The sequence below is a fragment of the Crassostrea angulata genome, chromosome 10, assembly GCF_025612915.1.
Source record: "Crassostrea angulata isolate pt1a10 chromosome 10, ASM2561291v2, whole genome shotgun sequence".
NCBI classification, from domain to species: Eukaryota; Metazoa; Mollusca; class Bivalvia; order Ostreida; family Ostreidae; genus Magallana; species Magallana angulata.
The window spans coordinates 2,209,104-2,227,608 of record NC_069120.1 but is presented as its reverse complement, the minus strand read 5'-3'; the positions used below and the strand labels follow the sequence as shown (position 1 = coordinate 2,227,608).

The window sequence follows — 18,505 nt, the reverse complement described above, 5'->3', positions numbered from 1 at the left end:
TGAAAAAACCATATAACGCCAAAACCTGTGATCCACATGTAATAGTTCATTGTAAAAGATATCAAGATTCGATTCGGTATAATTTTTTTATAATCCGGTCATCGACTTTTAACTTGGCAATATTATTCGTGCTCTGACTCTACGTCAAATCATGAGAAACGGGCTATAGTTTGAGACTACCGGATGAGTCTGAGAAGTCGTTTTGGTTTGCTTAGGAATTAAGGTATTGTCATATTGGATGAAATGCGTCACGTGATTGCTGTCATCAATTCTGAAGACGGTGAATGGCAATAAAATGGCCAACGAAATGTGTTTGTCTTTGTTATATTAGTATAAAAAAAGGTCCTCGCCAAAACAAAAACTGATTATGTTTATTACCAACTGTCCAATGATAAAATACTACGTCATGCTAGTATTCTGTAACAATGTTTATATATCTTCTATTGAAAATATACATGTAATGTAACAAGAGGAATCACTTCCAACATGAAGTCATCTGTAGAATATGCAATATGCCAGTGGCCTGCGGAACAATCTTCTGAAGAACGACTTAAATACAATGATATTTTTACAACTTTGTCCATACACTGATGATGAGTAATCTACAATAAATAAGATGGCGGATGCTATATCAACCTTTCCAATCCGGAATAATACCAAGCTTCCTTTGATTACCGAATCCTTTCTTCTTGGTATTTCTGTATTCAAATATCTTGATCCCTCGCGGCGTCAGAGTGGAGGGGGTGTTGGAGCCGTTGGAGTAGAGCCCCCGGGGTGTGATTGGGGGGAGGGGCGGCGTGGTACGGGAGGTCCCGTTGGTCATGCCCGTTCTATCTGACAGCGGGCGGGTGCTGGGTTTCTGGGACTGGGTGTGCGCCGTGGACGGTGGGCCGTGTCCATTAGGAAGGAGCGGTGACGTCTTCTGGCCAGGGGCGTGGCCATTCTGATTGGTGCTTTTGTCGAACTGGTTGAGATTTTCCTGGGTAAGGGGCATCACCTCGGTGCTAGTCCCGTCCGACCCCTCACTCTCGGCAATTGTCTCCAGTTCTGTGGCGTCGTCCGGCGCGAAGTTCTTACCCCCCAGGGACACCGCAGTGGCCTCGACTTCCTTCAGTTGTCTTGTTCCCTGTCACAAAATAAATATCAGGGATAAGGCCATGTATGAACACATCACGTTTATCTTTAAATCACCAGATATCTTATTATTTCGTTATATCTTACTTCAATTCATATTAAACTGCTGAGTAGGACTTAATATGGTGTACTTTCATGTATGGCAGATGATCTAAAATCGTGCAAAGTGACAGTGGTTTGATTTACGTCTAAGAGGTTTACTGCAAAGCACTTCTTTTGTTATCTGTTTTGCAAAACTGCTTCGTGAACAGTGAAAACTGGTGTACAATGTTGAAAGCTGATCGTGTTTATGAACTGCCGTACTAAGTCAACGTGGCAATCAATTAATGACGTGGCGCTGATTATCACTCAATAGAAAACAATTGATATAAAAACCTCAGATATTTGTATCCTACGCTACCAGCAGAATATCTTATTTCTTTAATTTGCTCCCTCACCTATAAATGACGTTTTTGTGAAAAGTCATGTTTCTTCTGTGATTTTCAAGAGAACGAATTACAACAAGTGAATACCTCTCTAGTTAACAACAAAGGGGAATAAATCGCAAATATTCTGATCGAACAGGTTTGAAATATTGAACTTGATCAAAGCAATATAAGATGTGATTTGACGATGGAATGTGTATGATCTAATTCTTGTGAACTCTTGTAAGAAGACGTACCCAGTAATGAAAGGCCGCCGCAGTAGGACTGACGTCATGGATCTGTTTCTCGGAGTAGGGATCTATCATGTCTTTACCGTCCAAAGCGACATCTAACGGAACGTCACGTGGGTCAAAATCAGCCATTTTGAATTTGATGGATTCCTTACCAGTGCGACTTATTATTCCTTGGCACTTCGGCCATGTCTAAAATCAAATTTTGTAAATACATGTAAATAATTTGTGTTTATCGACTTTTAAAATGATATACGCATGATTATTGGTTGTCAATTCCTCGACCTACATCGATTTCCCAGGGTGGGTGTCCCAGGAGTAGAAGGGTACAGGACATGACCTCGTGGATTCCCGCGGGGGGACAGGTGTAGCGCTTCAGCTCCGTCAAGGCCTTGGTGTCCGTCATCATGACCTCCTTCCGGAGGTTTTTCAGGGTGTTGAGCCTGTCGAGCAGACGACTGGCCAGCACAATCTCCGAGTCGAGGATTTTGTTATAGTTACAGGCGCGCGCCCGGTTCAACCTTCGCTCCAGTGTGGGGATGTGTCTCTTCTCGTAGGCGTTGAGTAAATCTACAAGGTGGGATCAGTAGTTCTGACGTTGTTCACATAAAGTTTTGACGCTTTACACATAAATTTATGATGAGGAACACAAATTAACATGAAAATTCACATCTCAGAAAGCTCGTAGATATATATTTGATAAGGAGTTTAGATTCATGACCAAGTAAACAACAACACATATCAAAAAAAAGAACAGATATCTTGCAAAATCAACTGCGTAAACACTGTTGACATACTTTTGCACAAGCGATGTAAGAATTAACGTATGTTAGTAAAATAGCATACATGGAATCATGCATTTTTAATGCATTTACACGAGAAAAAAACTTGACGAAACTTAACATAGTAAATGTATAAAAGAATGTTTAGAAATGTAATGCTCAAAGAAAAGAAAATACTAACTAAATATGATACTGCTATTTGTCACTATGTACATTCATAAAAATAATCGAAGTTTAAGCCAAAAACAAATGTATACTAAAAACATCTAAAAAAAAAGATCAATAGTTTGATGAAACACTAAAGTTACATTGAAATAGAGTTGACAGGTACACATTGTTAAAATAATTTATAAGATAACATATACATAAGATTATGTTAATTAGATAATTTGTAGAAAAGAAGAAGAGGCACACAACGGTGAACTCATCAAAAGTCCAAAATAGTTAAAATCAAAACAACAACGCAACACAGAATTTAATGTTCCCCCAAGGGCGCCATTTTGTGATTAATTACGATATGAATAAATTAATTAGGTTTCGATATCTTTAATTATTTTGAAGTGAATTTTTCAGAAGTTGAAAAAAATCAGCTGATCACAATTGGAAAATAGCATGACTATAGGGTTTTGTAATTATCTGATACTAGTAATTTATTTAATCGTTTGAGAATTAATAAATTCTGCCCAACCCAGTATTCAATGCGCCCAATGGGGGATGATCGTGTTACAAAGGGGCTGAGTGAGTAATGTAAGGATTGATCATTGTACACAGTGACTGAGTGAGTTATTGATCATTCGTGACACCGTCCTCTTGGCTACCTTTGCGGACGGCGAGCGCCTTCAGGGTTTGCTCTGCCCTCTCCAGGAGCTGGTCCTGGTTGTTATTGCTGACGTTCGCCGTGTATACCATCATTGCCTTCTCAATCATCCCAGCATTCTTAGATTCAATGGCCTCCTCCAGTCCCTGTACCATCGCCTGCTTCTTTTTTGCTTAAAGCAAAGTCCAAAGAAACATATCATAAGCAAAACATTCTGAATCAGTCAATTTTATCAATGACGCCAAATTAAGGAAAAAGTGATGTAATTTGATGAGTAATTCAGCTCATACCTCTTGCCTTGAAGTGAGCATCCGGGTCGAACGCTGGCTGTTCCGGTTCATTGGCTTCCGCCGAGTTTATATCAAGACGACGTATTTTATACTTGGCGACATAGTTAAGGGAACCATCGGGGTTCTGTGTGATTACGTCAAAGTTGTATTCCCCAATTGACGCCAGAGGAACGTTAAACCAATTGCTGCCATCTTTCCGGAGTGGTGCTACGTTCACTGTTTCGTTTTGATTGTCTTTCGGTGTCAAGGTAGCTACTATGTTTGTGGTGTCATCTGGCGCGGGGACTAATAACTCCACCTCTTTGGTGCGAAATGTCTTCGTGATTAACCTCGGGGTGTTCGATTTTCCTGTAGTAGGAATGTTCGAGAAATCAGTTACCCCTGACCTGTTTGACAATGAACCATGTGACTTCGACCTATCACTCTTGTTTCCCAATGGCTTCTTTTGTTTTCCCGCGGATATGATTAGGAATGAATAAACATGAACGACATTCGATTCCTTTTTCGCGTAAATGTTGAGTGTGTATTCGCCGGCCACTGGTAGATCCATGTTGTACGTGTGGAGGCGGCCTTCTTGTGATGCCGTGGCCATCATAGCGTTCCTTGCGTCCTCGTTTGTGCAGTCAATCTCATGTTTGATTTCGGTCGCCTCATCTGCCTCTATTTCTACAATAGCATTACCTTTTTTGGTTCTCACGATTGTCTCTGAAAACACGGCACGGACACCAAGTTTTTCTGCATTTTCAGATGGACCCAAAGCGTTGTTCTCAATGTGTGGGAATGGGTTATCAACCTCTTGTTTCCCATTGTGTTTTATTATGTAGTTTAACACATTTTCAACCTCTGTGTCCTTTTTAGGATTTCGAGCATTAATTTTCATGATGTAATGTCCGGCCTTTGGAAGCCTTGTATTGATGATGTAGTGCCCCTCCTCCCACCGGAGCATGACGTATTTTGTCAGTGTGGCGTCATCAACTACACCGGACCTTGTCTCCATTGTTAAATTGGAATCTTTTGGAGCTTGAATCTTGATTTCTATAATTCCATCGTCAGTGACGATCTTAGATTTCTTGTGTGTTATAGGTTTTATTCCGCTTTTTAGCGTCGTCATATTCGGACCCCATCCGATATCAGGATTGTCGGGTAACGGAAGAAGTTTCTTTTCTGGGACAGGTGCGCGAACGCTGTAAGTGCACATGAGGTCAAATTCCTGTAGGTCCGGATGATTAGCGTCTTTTCCATAGATTTCAAAGTTAAAAGTCCCACAAACCGGTACATCGAAGTCGAAGAAGAGATTCGTACCTGTCTGTTTCATTTTCACGCAGTTGTTCAGCAGAACATCCACATCCTTGTCATCCTCCATGCTACCTTTTGATCGGTAAAACACATATTTGAATCGCAAAAACTTGCTCCTTTTCGGGGGTAGATCAAGTTCAATGTGTCCGATGCCTTGTTTCAGAAACACATTAACTCTGCGATTCTTTTTTGCGGGAAACTCCACTTCGAGCTCGTGCATCCGTTCTCGAACGTACACAAGTTTTTCAAACTCTGACTGTTTCATTGGATGAGGCAGCAGCTGCCATTTTTCGTCATCGGGTAGATGAGTCCATACCAGGTGGTAAGGCTCGGTGAAGAAGTAGCACTCATCCACCGGTTCCCTGTGTTCTAGTTTTACCTTTCTCTCTACCCTTCTCTTGGTGTATTTAGCCATGTGGATCTCCCCTGGGGTATCTCCGCTATTGATTTCTACACAGGTGGTGGCCCAATACACGTCGATCAGGCGCCATTCGTCTTTCACATAGACGGCGTTCCACTGGGCTTTGATGGCCTTTTTGTTGAGTGGTTCCCCAAGTTTGTATGCAGAGTTCTTTGTCATGCCATCCACTATTACGCACGGAACATCAACCATTCTATAGAAAAAAAATATTATTTATCACTTCAGTTTAAAAGATACATACATGTGTACAGACACACCCATAAACAGACGGCGCACACACAGACGCACAAACACAGGATTCATTTTTGCTGAACATATTTTTTTTTATAGAATCTTTGAAAACACCGACATCGAAAGCATTAATGTCACGTCAATGTTGGAAAGAAATTGATATGTAATATCAGTTACTATACAGTGGAGCCTCACTTATCCGGACACTTTTGTCCCCAGGCCAAATCGTCCGGATATGTGAAGCGTCCGGATATCTGAATTGTGATATTTACCTTTAATATTTATGGAAACATAACTCCTAAATTAATTATACAATTAAATTTGATAGCCATAAGCACTACAAAAAAAGTTTAGTTTTTTTTTAAATTAACAAAACAAAATATTGTTAAAAACATAATTTAAGGTATGTTTTTTCCACAGGAAACCAAGCACTACATTCTACAAGGCAACACATGTACATGTACATGTACATAACAATCACTGTATTAAACCGATAATTTAATTACATTCGCATAACAAAGCGAAGAGAAGAAAGTTGGTGTTCCACTTTACGCTGACAAATCTTTTTCTTCAAGCTAGCGGTGATCGCAACTCTCGCTCTCTTGGCCGGTGGTGTTGACATGTTTGAAGCTGCTCAACATTTGATGATTGAAAATGGGTGAAAATCTGTATATATTCCCTTATTGATAATTGCCCAAGCTATTTTTTCATTGACAGAACTTACCCAAGCTAATTTTACGTATCCATCTTTCTAATTGCACCCAAGCGATATTTACAAGTAGCGTGAACACTCATCCACGCCATGTTTGGCATAAATTATTATTACACTGTTAATTGAACACACGCTATAAAATTAATGTCGATACCCTGAACATCCCAAAGTGTCTTAATAACTATCGTAAACAGAACTCAAATTATCAAATATTTCATTAAGGTCTTCCGTTTCCAACGGAAGACCTTTCTATTATTGTGCGGGTTAAGATTATTAGGGTCTTCCGTTTCCAACGGAAGACCCTCTTGTTATTCTACGGTTTCTTTTTCTTTATTCTTATTAGGGTTTTCCGTTTTCAACGGAAAACCCTTTTGTTATTCTACGGTTTCTTTTTCTTTATTATTATACTTTTTTTTCTTTTTCTGACTTTTTTAGAGCGTTATTTCTCAGAAACTATTCAACCGATTTACACCAAATTTTTAGGAGTTATAAAGCATCAATGTCGCTACTGATTATTAAAATTTCAAATGATTACGTCACTTCCGGTTTCAGATATGGACGATATTGTAAATTTTTAAGGGTCATTTTGTCCACGCATCTCCTCTGAAACTAATCATGATAAAAGCTTGAAATTTGCAGGGATTGTAGATGAATGTCTGTAGATTTCCCTCCATGCTTCCAATTGCGAAAAATGCGCAAGGCCTAGAAGCTCGCCTGAACCTGAAAATTAGCACCATATTTTTTCACAAAATTTTCGCACATTTTCCGTAATATCTTTTGACGTATAAATATTTTGTTAAAACATGTAATGTAAAAGCTGTTTCAATTTGCACGGGCTTTTATTTGATATCAAGAAAAAGGGGCTGGCCCCTCAAATTAGGGGCCAAGAGGGCTCTAAAGTCTATTTGCAATAACTTTTTAGTGAACAATAATTTGTTATCAATTATAGAAGCAAAAATGTTCATTGTACAGCTGTTTATCTATACAGTGCCATACTTAAGTCATATATTACGTAATAAGGGGTTTCAAGGGGCCAGAAGTTCAAAACTTTGATCATTAATATCTGAAAAAGGAGAAATATTTTGAAAAGCAATGTAGAACAAAAGTTATTCAAAATAATGTTTTGTACAATATGCTACCTTAAATGTTTTTGTTTATGACCCCATTTAGGAGTTAAAGGGTCGGCCCCTAAAACACATTTGTACAGATATCTCAAGAACGGTAAACATTTTGTGAACACTTGTTAAACAAAATATGTTTATATTTACAAGACCTTTCATTTGATGTCAAGAAAAAGGGGCTGGCTCCTCAAATTAGGGGTCAAGAGGGCTCTAATGTCTTCTTACAATAACTCTTTACTGAACAATATTTTGTTATTAATTATAGAAGCAAAAATGTTCATTGTACAGCTTTTAATCTATACATTACCATACCTAAGTCATATATTACGTCATTAGGAGTTTCAAGGGGCCAGAACTCAAAACTCTGATCATTAATATCTGAAAAAGGAGAACTATTTTTAAAAGCAATGTAGAGCAAAAGTTCTTCAAAATAATGTTCTTAACAATATGATACCAAAAATTATGAAAGTGGCCCCGGTAAGGGGTTAAAGGGTCGGCCCCTAAAATGCATTTGTACAGATATCTCGAGAACGGTTTACAATTCATGAACACTTGTAGAACAAAATATGTTTATATTAGCGAGACCTTTTATTTGATATCAAGAAAAAGGGGCTGACCCCTCAAATTAGGGGCCAGAAGGGCTACTAAGTCTTTTCATAATAACTCTTTTCTGACCAATAATTTGATAATAATCATCAAGCAGCAAAGAAGCTTTTATTAAGCTTAATTTAAAACCGAAACCCGTTTTAAAATCGGACGATGCATTACAGAAATATCGGGGTTTAAAAATTATTTTTTTTCCGGAAATTTTGATTCCGCGTCCTTGGTTTAAAAAATAGCGTTATGTTTAAAGTAAAATTAACTCGTACCAAAAATAATTGTTAAGTCGTACTTCAACACATTCGGATTTTTTTTGTTAAGTCGTTCTTGAAATCGGAAAGGTGTTTGTTAAGTCGTACTAAAAATCATTCGTATTTTGTTAAGTCGTACCAGGAATAATTCGATTTTTTTTCATCTTTTATATTTAAGTTACTCTTGTTATTGGTTTAAGAGCTCTGCTTCTTACAGGAACTTCCAGCTTTACTTCCGACATTAACGGAAGACCCTACTCGTTGCTTTGCAACGAGCTTTGCTCTAGTTATTCTTTTTTTTCTTTTTCTGACTTTTTTGGAGCGTTATTTCTCAAAAACTACCCAACCGATTTGCACGAAATTTTAAGGAGTGATAGAACATCATCGTCGCTACATATTATTAAATTTTTGCATGATGACGTCACTTCCGGTTTCAGATATAGATGATTTTGTAAATTTTTAAGGGTCATTTTGTCCACGCATCTCCTCCGAAACTAAACAAGATAGAAGCTTGAAATTTTCAGGGGTTGTAGATGAATGTCTGTAGATGTACCCCCATGCTTCCAATTTTGAAAATTGCTCAAGGCCTCGAAGCTCGCCTGAACTTGAAAATTAGCACAAAATTTTTCCACGAAATTTTTGCACATTTTCTGAAATACCTTTCGATGTGCACATAATTTGTTAAAACATGTAATGCAAAAGTTGTTTCAATTTTCACGAGCTTGCCTTTGGTATCAAGAAAATGGGGCTGACCCCTCAAATTAGGGGCCAAGGGGGCTCTAAAGTCTTCTTACAATAACTCTTTACTGAACAATAATTTGTTATTAATTATATAAGCAAAAATGTTTATTGTACAGCTGTTTATCTATACAGTATCATACTTAAGTCATATGTTACGTAATTAGGGGTTTCAAGGGGCCAGAAGTTCAAAACTTTGATCATTAATATCTGAAAAAGGAGAAATATTTTTAAAAGCATTGTAGAACAAAAGTTGCTTAAAATGGTGTTCTTGTCAATATGCTACCTTAAATGCTTTTGTTTATGACCCCATTTAGGAGTTAAAGGGTCGGCCCCTAAAACACATTCGTACAGATATCTCAAGAACGGTTAACATTTCATGAACACTTGTTGAACAAAATATGTTTAAATTTGCAAAACCTTAAATTTGATATCAAGAAAAAGGGGCTGGCCTCTCAAATTAGGGGCCAAAAGGGCTCTAATATCTTTTAACAATAACTCTTTACTGAACTATATTTTGTTATTAATTATAGAAGCAAAAATGTTCATTGTACAGCTGTTCATCTATACAGTACCATACCAAAGTCATATATTACGTAATTAGGGGTTTCAAGGGGCCAGAACTCAAAACTATGATCATTAATATCTGAAAAAGGAGAAATATTTTTAAAAGCAATGTAGAACAAAAGTTGTTCAATATAATGTTTTGAACAATATTAAACCAAAAGTTTTGTTGTTAGTGGCCCCGGTAAGGGGTTAAAGGGTCGGCCCCTAAAACACATTTGTTCAGATATCTCGAGAACGGTTTACAATTCATGAACACTTGTAGAACAAAATATGTTTATATTAGCAAGACCTTTTATTTGATATCAAGAAAAAGGGGCTGGCCCCACAAATAAGGGTGTACAAGGGCTACTAAGTCTTTTTATGATAACTCTTTTCTGACCAATAATTTGATATTTATAATAATGCAACAAAGCAGCTTTTATTAAGCTTAATTAAAAAATGAAATCCGTTTTAAAATCAGACGGTGCATTACAGAGATATCGGAGTTTAAAAGTTGATTTTTCCGGAAATTTTGTTTCCGCGTCCTTGGTTTAAAAAATAGCGTAATGTTAATAGTAAAATTAACTCGTACCAAAAATAATTGTTAAGTCGTACTTAAACACATTCGGATTTTTTTGTTAAGTCGTTCTTGAAATCAATAAGGTTTTTGTTAAATCGTACTTAAAATCATTCGGGTTTTGTTAGGTCGTACCAGGAATAATTCGATTTTTTTCATCTTTTTATTTTAGTTATTCTTGTTATTAGTTTAAGAGCTCTGCTTCTTACAGGAACTTCCAGCTTTACTTCCGACATTAACGGAAGACCCACTCGTTGCTTTGCAACGAGCTTTGCTCTAGTTCTTATTTTTCTTTTTTTTTTTTTCTTCCTAGACGCGAACTTTGAGGCTTCATATCTTGCTCATTTCTGAACGGATTTTGCTCAAATTTTCAGGGCTAATGGACTTTACAAAACACTATCTTCATCAATTCATAAAAGTTAGAATTCCCTTTCCGTTAACGAGTTATTCCCCTTTTAAAATTTTTTAGGGCCTTTGGTTTCCAGACAAAGGCTCCGAGACTATGATAGCAGGGAATGGGAATCCAACGAATTTGAAAAACAAAGACATTGAAGTTGTATACATCGGTTTTTGTTTTTGGATTACGTTCCTTATTTAGGAAAAGGTAGGGGGTCAAAAAACAGGATTCCAAAAAGTGCAAAAATTTAGACATATTTTCCTTTATATCTTTTTAACGAAAAATATTTTGTTAAGACATGTAGAATAAAAGTTGTGCAGAATATCAAGGGCTTTTATTTGACACCAATAAAAAAGGGCTGGCCCCTTAAATTAAGGACCAATAGCCCCTAAAAGTGTTTGCTTAATAACTCAAAAACGGTTTGGATTTTGATATGGATGTCGCTGGAAAAGTTGTTTGTTGGGATCTCATAAAGGTCGTAACAATATTTTTTTGTAAGTGATTTGTGTAGTATGAGTGTAAAAAGCTTTACATGTTGACATGTACCTGTTTTCATTTGACAAGTTAACGAAAGTCTTTGTGCGTACAACTGGCATAAAGTTGCCGCAGAAAGTATGCTGGTTTATACAGGAGGCATTAATTTATAAGAATTTTTTTTTTGGTTGGAGTACATGCTTTTTTTTTTAGGAGTTTAAGTCATTGTTGTTAAGTTCTTATAGTGCACAATCATTAAAACGGCAATTGGAAAACAAAACATTCTTTTTCTTTTCTTTTTAACCACAAAATATGGAATTAAAAAACTCTATGCATTACATTTTATTTATTAACTCCATGCATTTAAAATCTACCTTGAATCAGAGCTGTGTGTGTGTGTACCATTACGTAAGCTCTCCCTTGCCCGCGGCCGAGAAAATCGGTCACCATGCTCGCGGCTGGACTACCTAGCGGTCAGCGGTTATCTAATACACGAGAGTTGCGTCTCTCATATATGAGTTTATTTAGCCGCGAACTCAAGAATTGTTTTAGTTTTGATTACACAAAATCTTTTGTTGATTAAACGATTGGATGTCAAGTAAGAAATAGTTCATTTAATTAATAAAAGCAATGTCATTCTCTAAAGCAATAATAGACAAAGATCAATTGTGGGGTTTAAGTTTAAAATATATAACTTCTATTTGATAGAGTAAGGTCATTATATTGCAAACTTTTCAAATCTTCCTTGGTTGTGAGCTGTGCGTTTCTGTGCGTTGTACCTTTACGAAATATATTCTTTGCCCACGGCCGAGGAGATCAGCGACGGCTGCATTACCTAGCGGTAAGCGGTTATTTAATACACAAGATTCGCACACCGCGACTTACACTTACATGCATATGAACGTGTTTGAGTTAATATAGCCGTATATACAAGAACTGTTTTAATTTTATGTTATAAAAGTTTGTCCTACTTGTATATATTTAATTAAATATTTGAGTGTAAATGAATATTAATGAACGATATTACTCCAAATCGGAAAAATCGTTAGACATAAACTAATGGTTGGTTTGTTTATGTAAACTACTTTAAAAACTGTACAATTAATGTTTTAAATCAACACCCCCCCCCCTCAAATATTAAACATTTAAATGATGATAATCCCTCGCACATGGCTGAGGAGATCCGGCGCGAGTGGATAAGTGATCCGCGGTCGGTTCGTGTTCTTCTACACGTACATTATGACGCGTTTATGTTTCATATTTTGCACGGACACAACTTTTATTATGTTTTCAACTATTATATTGGTTTAAGATGAAAAGATAAATTTATTTTACTTGTACAGTTGATTAAGCATTGATTTATACGATAGCGTATAAGGTAGTTTAAAAATCAAATCAAATTATAATCAAAGTTCCATGTTACATGTTTGCGGTAGGTGCTAGCACGATAAAGGAATGCCCTGAATTGAGGCATTCGATGACTATTTTAAAAAATATTCACATGAGTTTAAACAACTTTAGATTAGATTCTATCGGTCACATATTAATCACTACTGTAGTTTCATTGTGGAAGCGAACTCATTGCTGCCCCCCCCCCTCCTCCCGCCCCGCTGACTGGTGCTCGCGCTGGATTTTTTTTTTAATTGGAGAAAAGATAGCAAGATCTGTCGAAAATCATTTTTGGTGGTTTCTTATGTGTAACATTTTGTTTCACTTTCCCACCCCTTTGTTTATTCGGCCAGTCTGTGTTAATTCAATTGCCGCATGCGACCGAGAATCTTGTGTCGCTTCAGCGCACACAGCTCAGAACATTTATAGCCCCAGGTCATCAATTGTTATGTAATTGAGTAACAGTTGGAAGGGTGATTTTACTACATAAAATAATAAAATCATAATATAATCTATTTGAATTGAGTACCATGCGTATAGATTCCCATAATAATTAATTTTTTTATTACCTTTCTATGTTTACATTTAATTTTGTTCAAATAATTAATAAATTTTCAATCATTTAAATTGTGTGCTTCATCAAATACGTATTCCGATTACCTTGAAGTCATTAATTTTCCATTGGCTTTGGACAAAAGAGAGACGCCTGACCATCCAATGAAAACAAATACACAGAGTTTGATTGACAGGTTTAGCCAGGTGCAGGTCTCACCCGATGTCCGAGGTTATGTGTGCTGCTTGTACACAGCCGAATGGTCTCAGTAAGAGTTATCGATGTAAATAAATAATAAAAATGCATGCTTATCAAAACATGATCGTGCAAGTTAAAGTTGATTTAGGTTTGTTCCAATAGAAATCATGTTTCACTAACTGTATTTAATATTTTTTATGTATAGCGAATTTTAATATTGTTTCAGTACTGAAACATCGCATGAAAACGTTAAATATACATGTAATTATCTGTTACTAGTCGTCTTTTAATATATATATACCTTTCTTTTGTTTGTTAAAAATTCGCTCAATTTTGTTAAAGTAATGTAAAACACGGGCGCCATTTTGAAACAATTAACTTGTCAGAGAGTTCCGAATGAAATCTGATGAACGTTTCACACGGTTCTCGCACGCTTTGCTCGAAACGATTTACACGCTTTGCCCGAAACGCTAAACGGTTTACATGAAACTCTAAAAGGTTTACACGAAACGTTTCTCGCATGTAGGCCGCACGCTTTTTTGGTGTAGTAGTACGTTTTAGGGTCTGTAAATTTTGTCAGCACGCAATTAATTCTAAACTTGCACATAGTTTTCAAAAATTTAGAAATATTTTAATATAGAAGTTATCTTTGAGAAAGGTTTACGTGTTTTGTAGGCGGGTTCAGTTTAAAAAAGAAATACAATTCCTGACATGAATCATGAGTACATACTGTTTATAACAATGCTTGCTACCCTTGAAAATTTAACTCGCCATTAAACATCTCACTTTTTAAAGAATGTTTGAAACGATTACATAAACTCTGCTCGACAAATAGTTTTCCTAAAATATTTTCTTCCTTTCTTTGTTTCAAAACACGTTTTATATACAGGCTTTCAATCACAACACGTTTTTATAACAAAAGCAGAACTGAAAGTATAGTCATTATAATCGTTTGACACCATATAACATATATTTTGAACTCGCAGCAACAACGGAAGACCTACTCGGGGCTTTGCCACGAACTCTGCTCTAGTTTCAATTACGTTTTAAAATGAATAGCCGTACGAACGATCTAATCTTACTACGATTAATAGAATTTTAATTCAATCAATAGATGACTTTTTTAAACACAAATTAAACAATTGTCATGACATTTAAATCAAACAATAACAGTTCATAAGTTAAATGGCGACAATTAAACATGTCGCATCCATGGTTATCGTAATATCCTCGGGCGAGTACATAGCGTGACCCCGATTACCGGACGAAGGCATTGTTTAAAACCAGCAACCAGTGTCAGATGTTTTACACCAATTTGCACTTGCGCATAAAAAACTGTTGTGCCCCCGAACACTTAAATGTGACCGTCCGGTTAAATGAGGTAAAATTTAAAGGAAAACTGTATTATGTGGTAAAATTTGACCGTCCGGATCCGGAACGCGGAATTCCGGATACACGAGACAAATTATTGTGTAAAAATTCCGTTCCCAATAAAAATCGACCGGAAAGTGAAGCGTCCGGATATCTGGCGTCCGGATATCTGAGGCTCCACTGTATAATACCCACTACTGTTGATATTTGTTGACCACAGAAATATGACGTGTTGAGAGAATATCAATGTACTATAAATGTTAAATACAGGTGGTGCACACAGTAATAAAGCGTTCGATGGCAAAATTTCTGAAGAATGTTTGCTCTTCCTAAAGCGTTTAAAACTGTTGCTTGGTTCGTTTGCATTTTCTCCTGATATACCTGAATTGTGGTCCCTAATTGTTATTTGTCTACACTTGTATATATGTATATACATGCACTTTATATATATAATAGATTTGGTTTTGAATAAATATAGAATATAATATAGTTGAACGGCAAAAATGGAGAAAGAATATCAATTACTACGACAAGTAGGTGCCATAGAATTATAACATGTACTGGATTTTCAGTGGGTAATCCCAAGGTACTCACTGGCACAGGATGTAGAAGAGGTTGGCATGGTTACCAATGTTACACTGAATCTTGCTCAGGTACTCCAGCACGCTATCTGCCGGCGGGTTGGGGTCAATCTGCAGCTTCTTCAGGTTATATGACGTCACCCACCGGAACACTGACCTGACCTTGACAAGGTCATCCTGCCAGGCGCCCTCGTCCGTGAGGTAGTCCGCCAGCTCCACGAACGACGAGTACAACAGTGCGTGGGGCGCCTACCAAGAAAAAAGGACAGTAGCGAGCTTCTATCATCGTACGCTTATTCATGATTTTAAGCTTTGCAGCTTATCAGCATGTATAGTTACAGTTAATAAATATAGGCTGAATAAAAATAACTCTTTAGTTCCAAGAAAAAGCACATATGGGTGTTTCTTATAATTAACGAAATTAGCCTTTCTACTTTTATGGAAGTTTGAGGTTTGACAGAGTTTGTACATAGCGTTACCAAAGAGTTATCCGTACAATATTAGAGCAATATCGAAAAACAGCTCTACCTCTGATATCATACACGATACCTACATGCTACAGATGCTACCAAGACATAAATTGGTAATTAGGTAAATAGTAATGGAATATCTCTCTCTCTCTCTCTCTCTCTCTCTGTATCTTTTTAAAAAATACTTTTCGATTATACTCTGTCCCAAGATATCTTCTATTCACATTTTGCATATTAATTACTCAATATTTATAAATGCCTTAGGATTCAAACGATGGTTATATAAAAGTATGAACATTTTCCAAGATTTTTCCGTTGAAACATTCCCTCTACCTTATCAGGTTTCAATACACAGCCAAATAATGTGATGTCTACGGGGATTTTGTATTGCAGTAGACCCGGATGATAACGTTGAAAAATTACGCGAGGTATTCCGAGTGACTTTCGAATGGAGAAGATATGTAAACTTTTCCCATTCCCATAAATCTCCGTTAGAAATCAGTTTTCGTTCCTGTTAATTTTTCTGAGCTAAAAACGATAATGTGTCAATGAAGATATCTTGGAAATTATCCCTTTCATCGATTTCAATTGCACTTTTTTCACAGATATGTGTATTTTTTATTAAAAATCACCAAAAAGTGCTGCATAAATATCTTGGAACAGACTATAGTATCATTTTATTTCAATGAAACACGACTCACTTTACACGCATGATTATCAATGTACTCAAAATCCACATCCGCCAAAAACTCCTCCTTTGTCGTACTTGGGACATTCGTTTCCGGATTCTTATTTCCTTTCCTTTTTTTCCGGCTGGTTTTCTGTAAGAAAAATGATTGCTATCATTCGTCTATACTAGAAAAATATTGTAAAAAAAAGATAAAAAGATACAGATAGAAAAAATATAGTAAGAGAGTTATAGAGCTGAGAGAGAGAGAGAGAGAGAGAGAGAGAGAGAGAGAGAGAGAGAGAGAGAGAGAGAGAGAGAGAGAGAGAGAACCTTTTTAGGCGCCGTCTTTTTTGGTTTGGGCTCCTCGCTCGCGACATCCATGAAATCATCTTCCTCCTCGGGCTGTGAGGCACCCGACCCCATGTTGAATACCTTGCTTCACTCACAGCTATCAATGCCTAACTGACCAATCCAGAGTACTTCTATGATTCACAGGGGGAAAGGGTAAATATTTCTACAACTACTGTAAATATTTCATAACTTCTGTCTCTTAACTCAAGCTGTCAGAGTTAAGACCACTGTTGTATTTTGTGAAGTTTAAAACATAATCTAATACACACATTTAGAACTTGTTAAGGTATATTCCGTATAAATATTGCTATAAGGGTTCAGAGGGGGATTAAGCTGCAAAAGAAAAAAAGTGGGCTAATTCTGGATTAGGTTAATCGGTGAACAATTGAACATCTCAGGCCATTCTAGGTCAGCCATTCGAAACCATTTACTTATGGATTGTTTTATTTTTTTCAGAGATGAGTTTGGTCTACATATAATGTATTTTATATATAAAATATCATATAAATTCAAACGACAGCATGTCCCGAGGTGATTAAGATAAAATTAACTCACTTTTGATCTCAGTCTCATTTTCCAATTACCTATTCTTTTCAAAAGTGAGACTAAGATCCATCTGAAGGGAGTTTATCTTTATCTAAGGCTCCAGGTCTGGTCAAAAAGAGCAAAAGACTGACTCAAGTTGACTACAAATGTCAGCCGGTCTTGCTGCCGTTTCAGAATGTTCCATTGCTAGACTGTTAAGACGATTATAACCAAAAAATCAAATATCAAAACTTAAGAATAAGTATTCTCTTTGTACAAAATAACAATTGGTATCTTGTTTTGTCAACAGATAATAACGTTGCTATCTGTGAGAAACTTCGCCCGTCTTGTGCCTATGGTTACACAGCTTAGGAGCGCTAGGATACAAATATGTATACACAATTCTTTTGGTAGATTTAAAGTTAGATCTCTTTTAAAAACAAATTTCATAGTTCACAATTGAACTGTTTTTCTAGTTGGAGATAAATATGATGCAATATTAATCTGATTATAGCATACCTAAGCATTTATTTTAAATTTTAAGGAAATTATTGAATGGCTACATCACAACTTTCCTACTGTGGTCAAGATAACACATCATCTGATACCATTCCTATTATAATTCCTAATTTATTCAAAACAGTTTAGGGGCCACATCGCTCGCCCGAGCAATCGTATCCTCCCTGGAATTGGATGACTAATTGGCTAAACCGATAAAGAAGTCACCACAAAACCCTGAAATAGGTTTCTGGATATTTCCCCCTACTATTTTGTATTTCTATTTACACATATATTATTGTGATTAAAGTCAACGGTAGAATCGCCTGTCTGTATAATTATGTCACCAAAACAATAAATGTTTACTTATATACAGTGTTAATGATTGAGTGTGCGTGGGAAAATGTAATTGAAATGGTCTTCATATAATGGTTTTCTTATAAGAAAGATAAATAATAAAATGGCATTAATTTGCCATATTTGAATAAAATATTGGAGAAACTCGATTTAAACGCCGTCTTAGAGGCTACAATTAAACACGTGTTAATTATCTTATTTACATTCAAAATCGCAGTCGATTATTTTAAGGCTCAGAAATTTTTTATTCGATGCCATTGTATGACCAATAACCGAATGTTCCCTATTTTTGGGGTTTGATATGCTTTATTAGATAACCGAATGTTCCCTATTTTTGGGGTTTGATATGCTTTATAAGATAACCGAATGTTCCCTATTTTTGGGGTTTGATATGCTTTATTAGATAACCGAATGTTCCCTATTTTTGGGGTTTGATATGCTTTATTAGATAACCGAATGTTCCCTATTTTTGGGGTTTGATATGCTTTATTAGATAACCG

The 18,505-nt window shown here is 36.4% G+C and overlaps 1 protein-coding gene across 1 annotated transcript; it reads right to left on the bottom strand.

Moving 5' to 3' along the window:
- Positions 1–356: 356 nt before the first annotated feature.
- Positions 357–16,791, bottom strand: LOC128167356 (uncharacterized). Its single transcript, XM_052833035.1, has 8 exons — positions 16,605–16,791; positions 16,306–16,425; positions 15,148–15,383; positions 3,679–5,588; positions 3,390–3,560; positions 2,079–2,359; positions 1,796–1,981; positions 357–1,126 (listed from the first exon to the last, which is right to left on the bottom strand). The coding sequence occupies exons 1-8, from the start codon at positions 16,695–16,697 to the stop codon at positions 632–634; spliced, it is 3,492 nt and encodes a 1,163-aa protein (XP_052688995.1). The 5' UTR covers positions 16,698–16,791; the 3' UTR covers positions 357–631.
- Positions 16,792–18,505: the final 1,714 nt, after the last annotated feature.

Coding starts and splice junctions, on each gene's coding strand:
- LOC128167356 (XM_052833035.1), bottom strand. CDS start 16,697: ATGGGGTCGGGTGCCTCACAGCCCGAGGAGGAAGATGATTTCATGGAT. Junction 16,426..16,604: donor AAAAGACGGCGCCTAAAAAG/GTTCTCTCTCTC, acceptor TTTTTCTTACAG/AAAACCAGCCGGAAAAAAAG. Junction 1,982..2,078: donor ACCCACCCTGGGAAATCGAT/GTAGGTCGAGGA, acceptor ATTTGATTTTAG/ACATGGCCGAAGTGCCAAGG.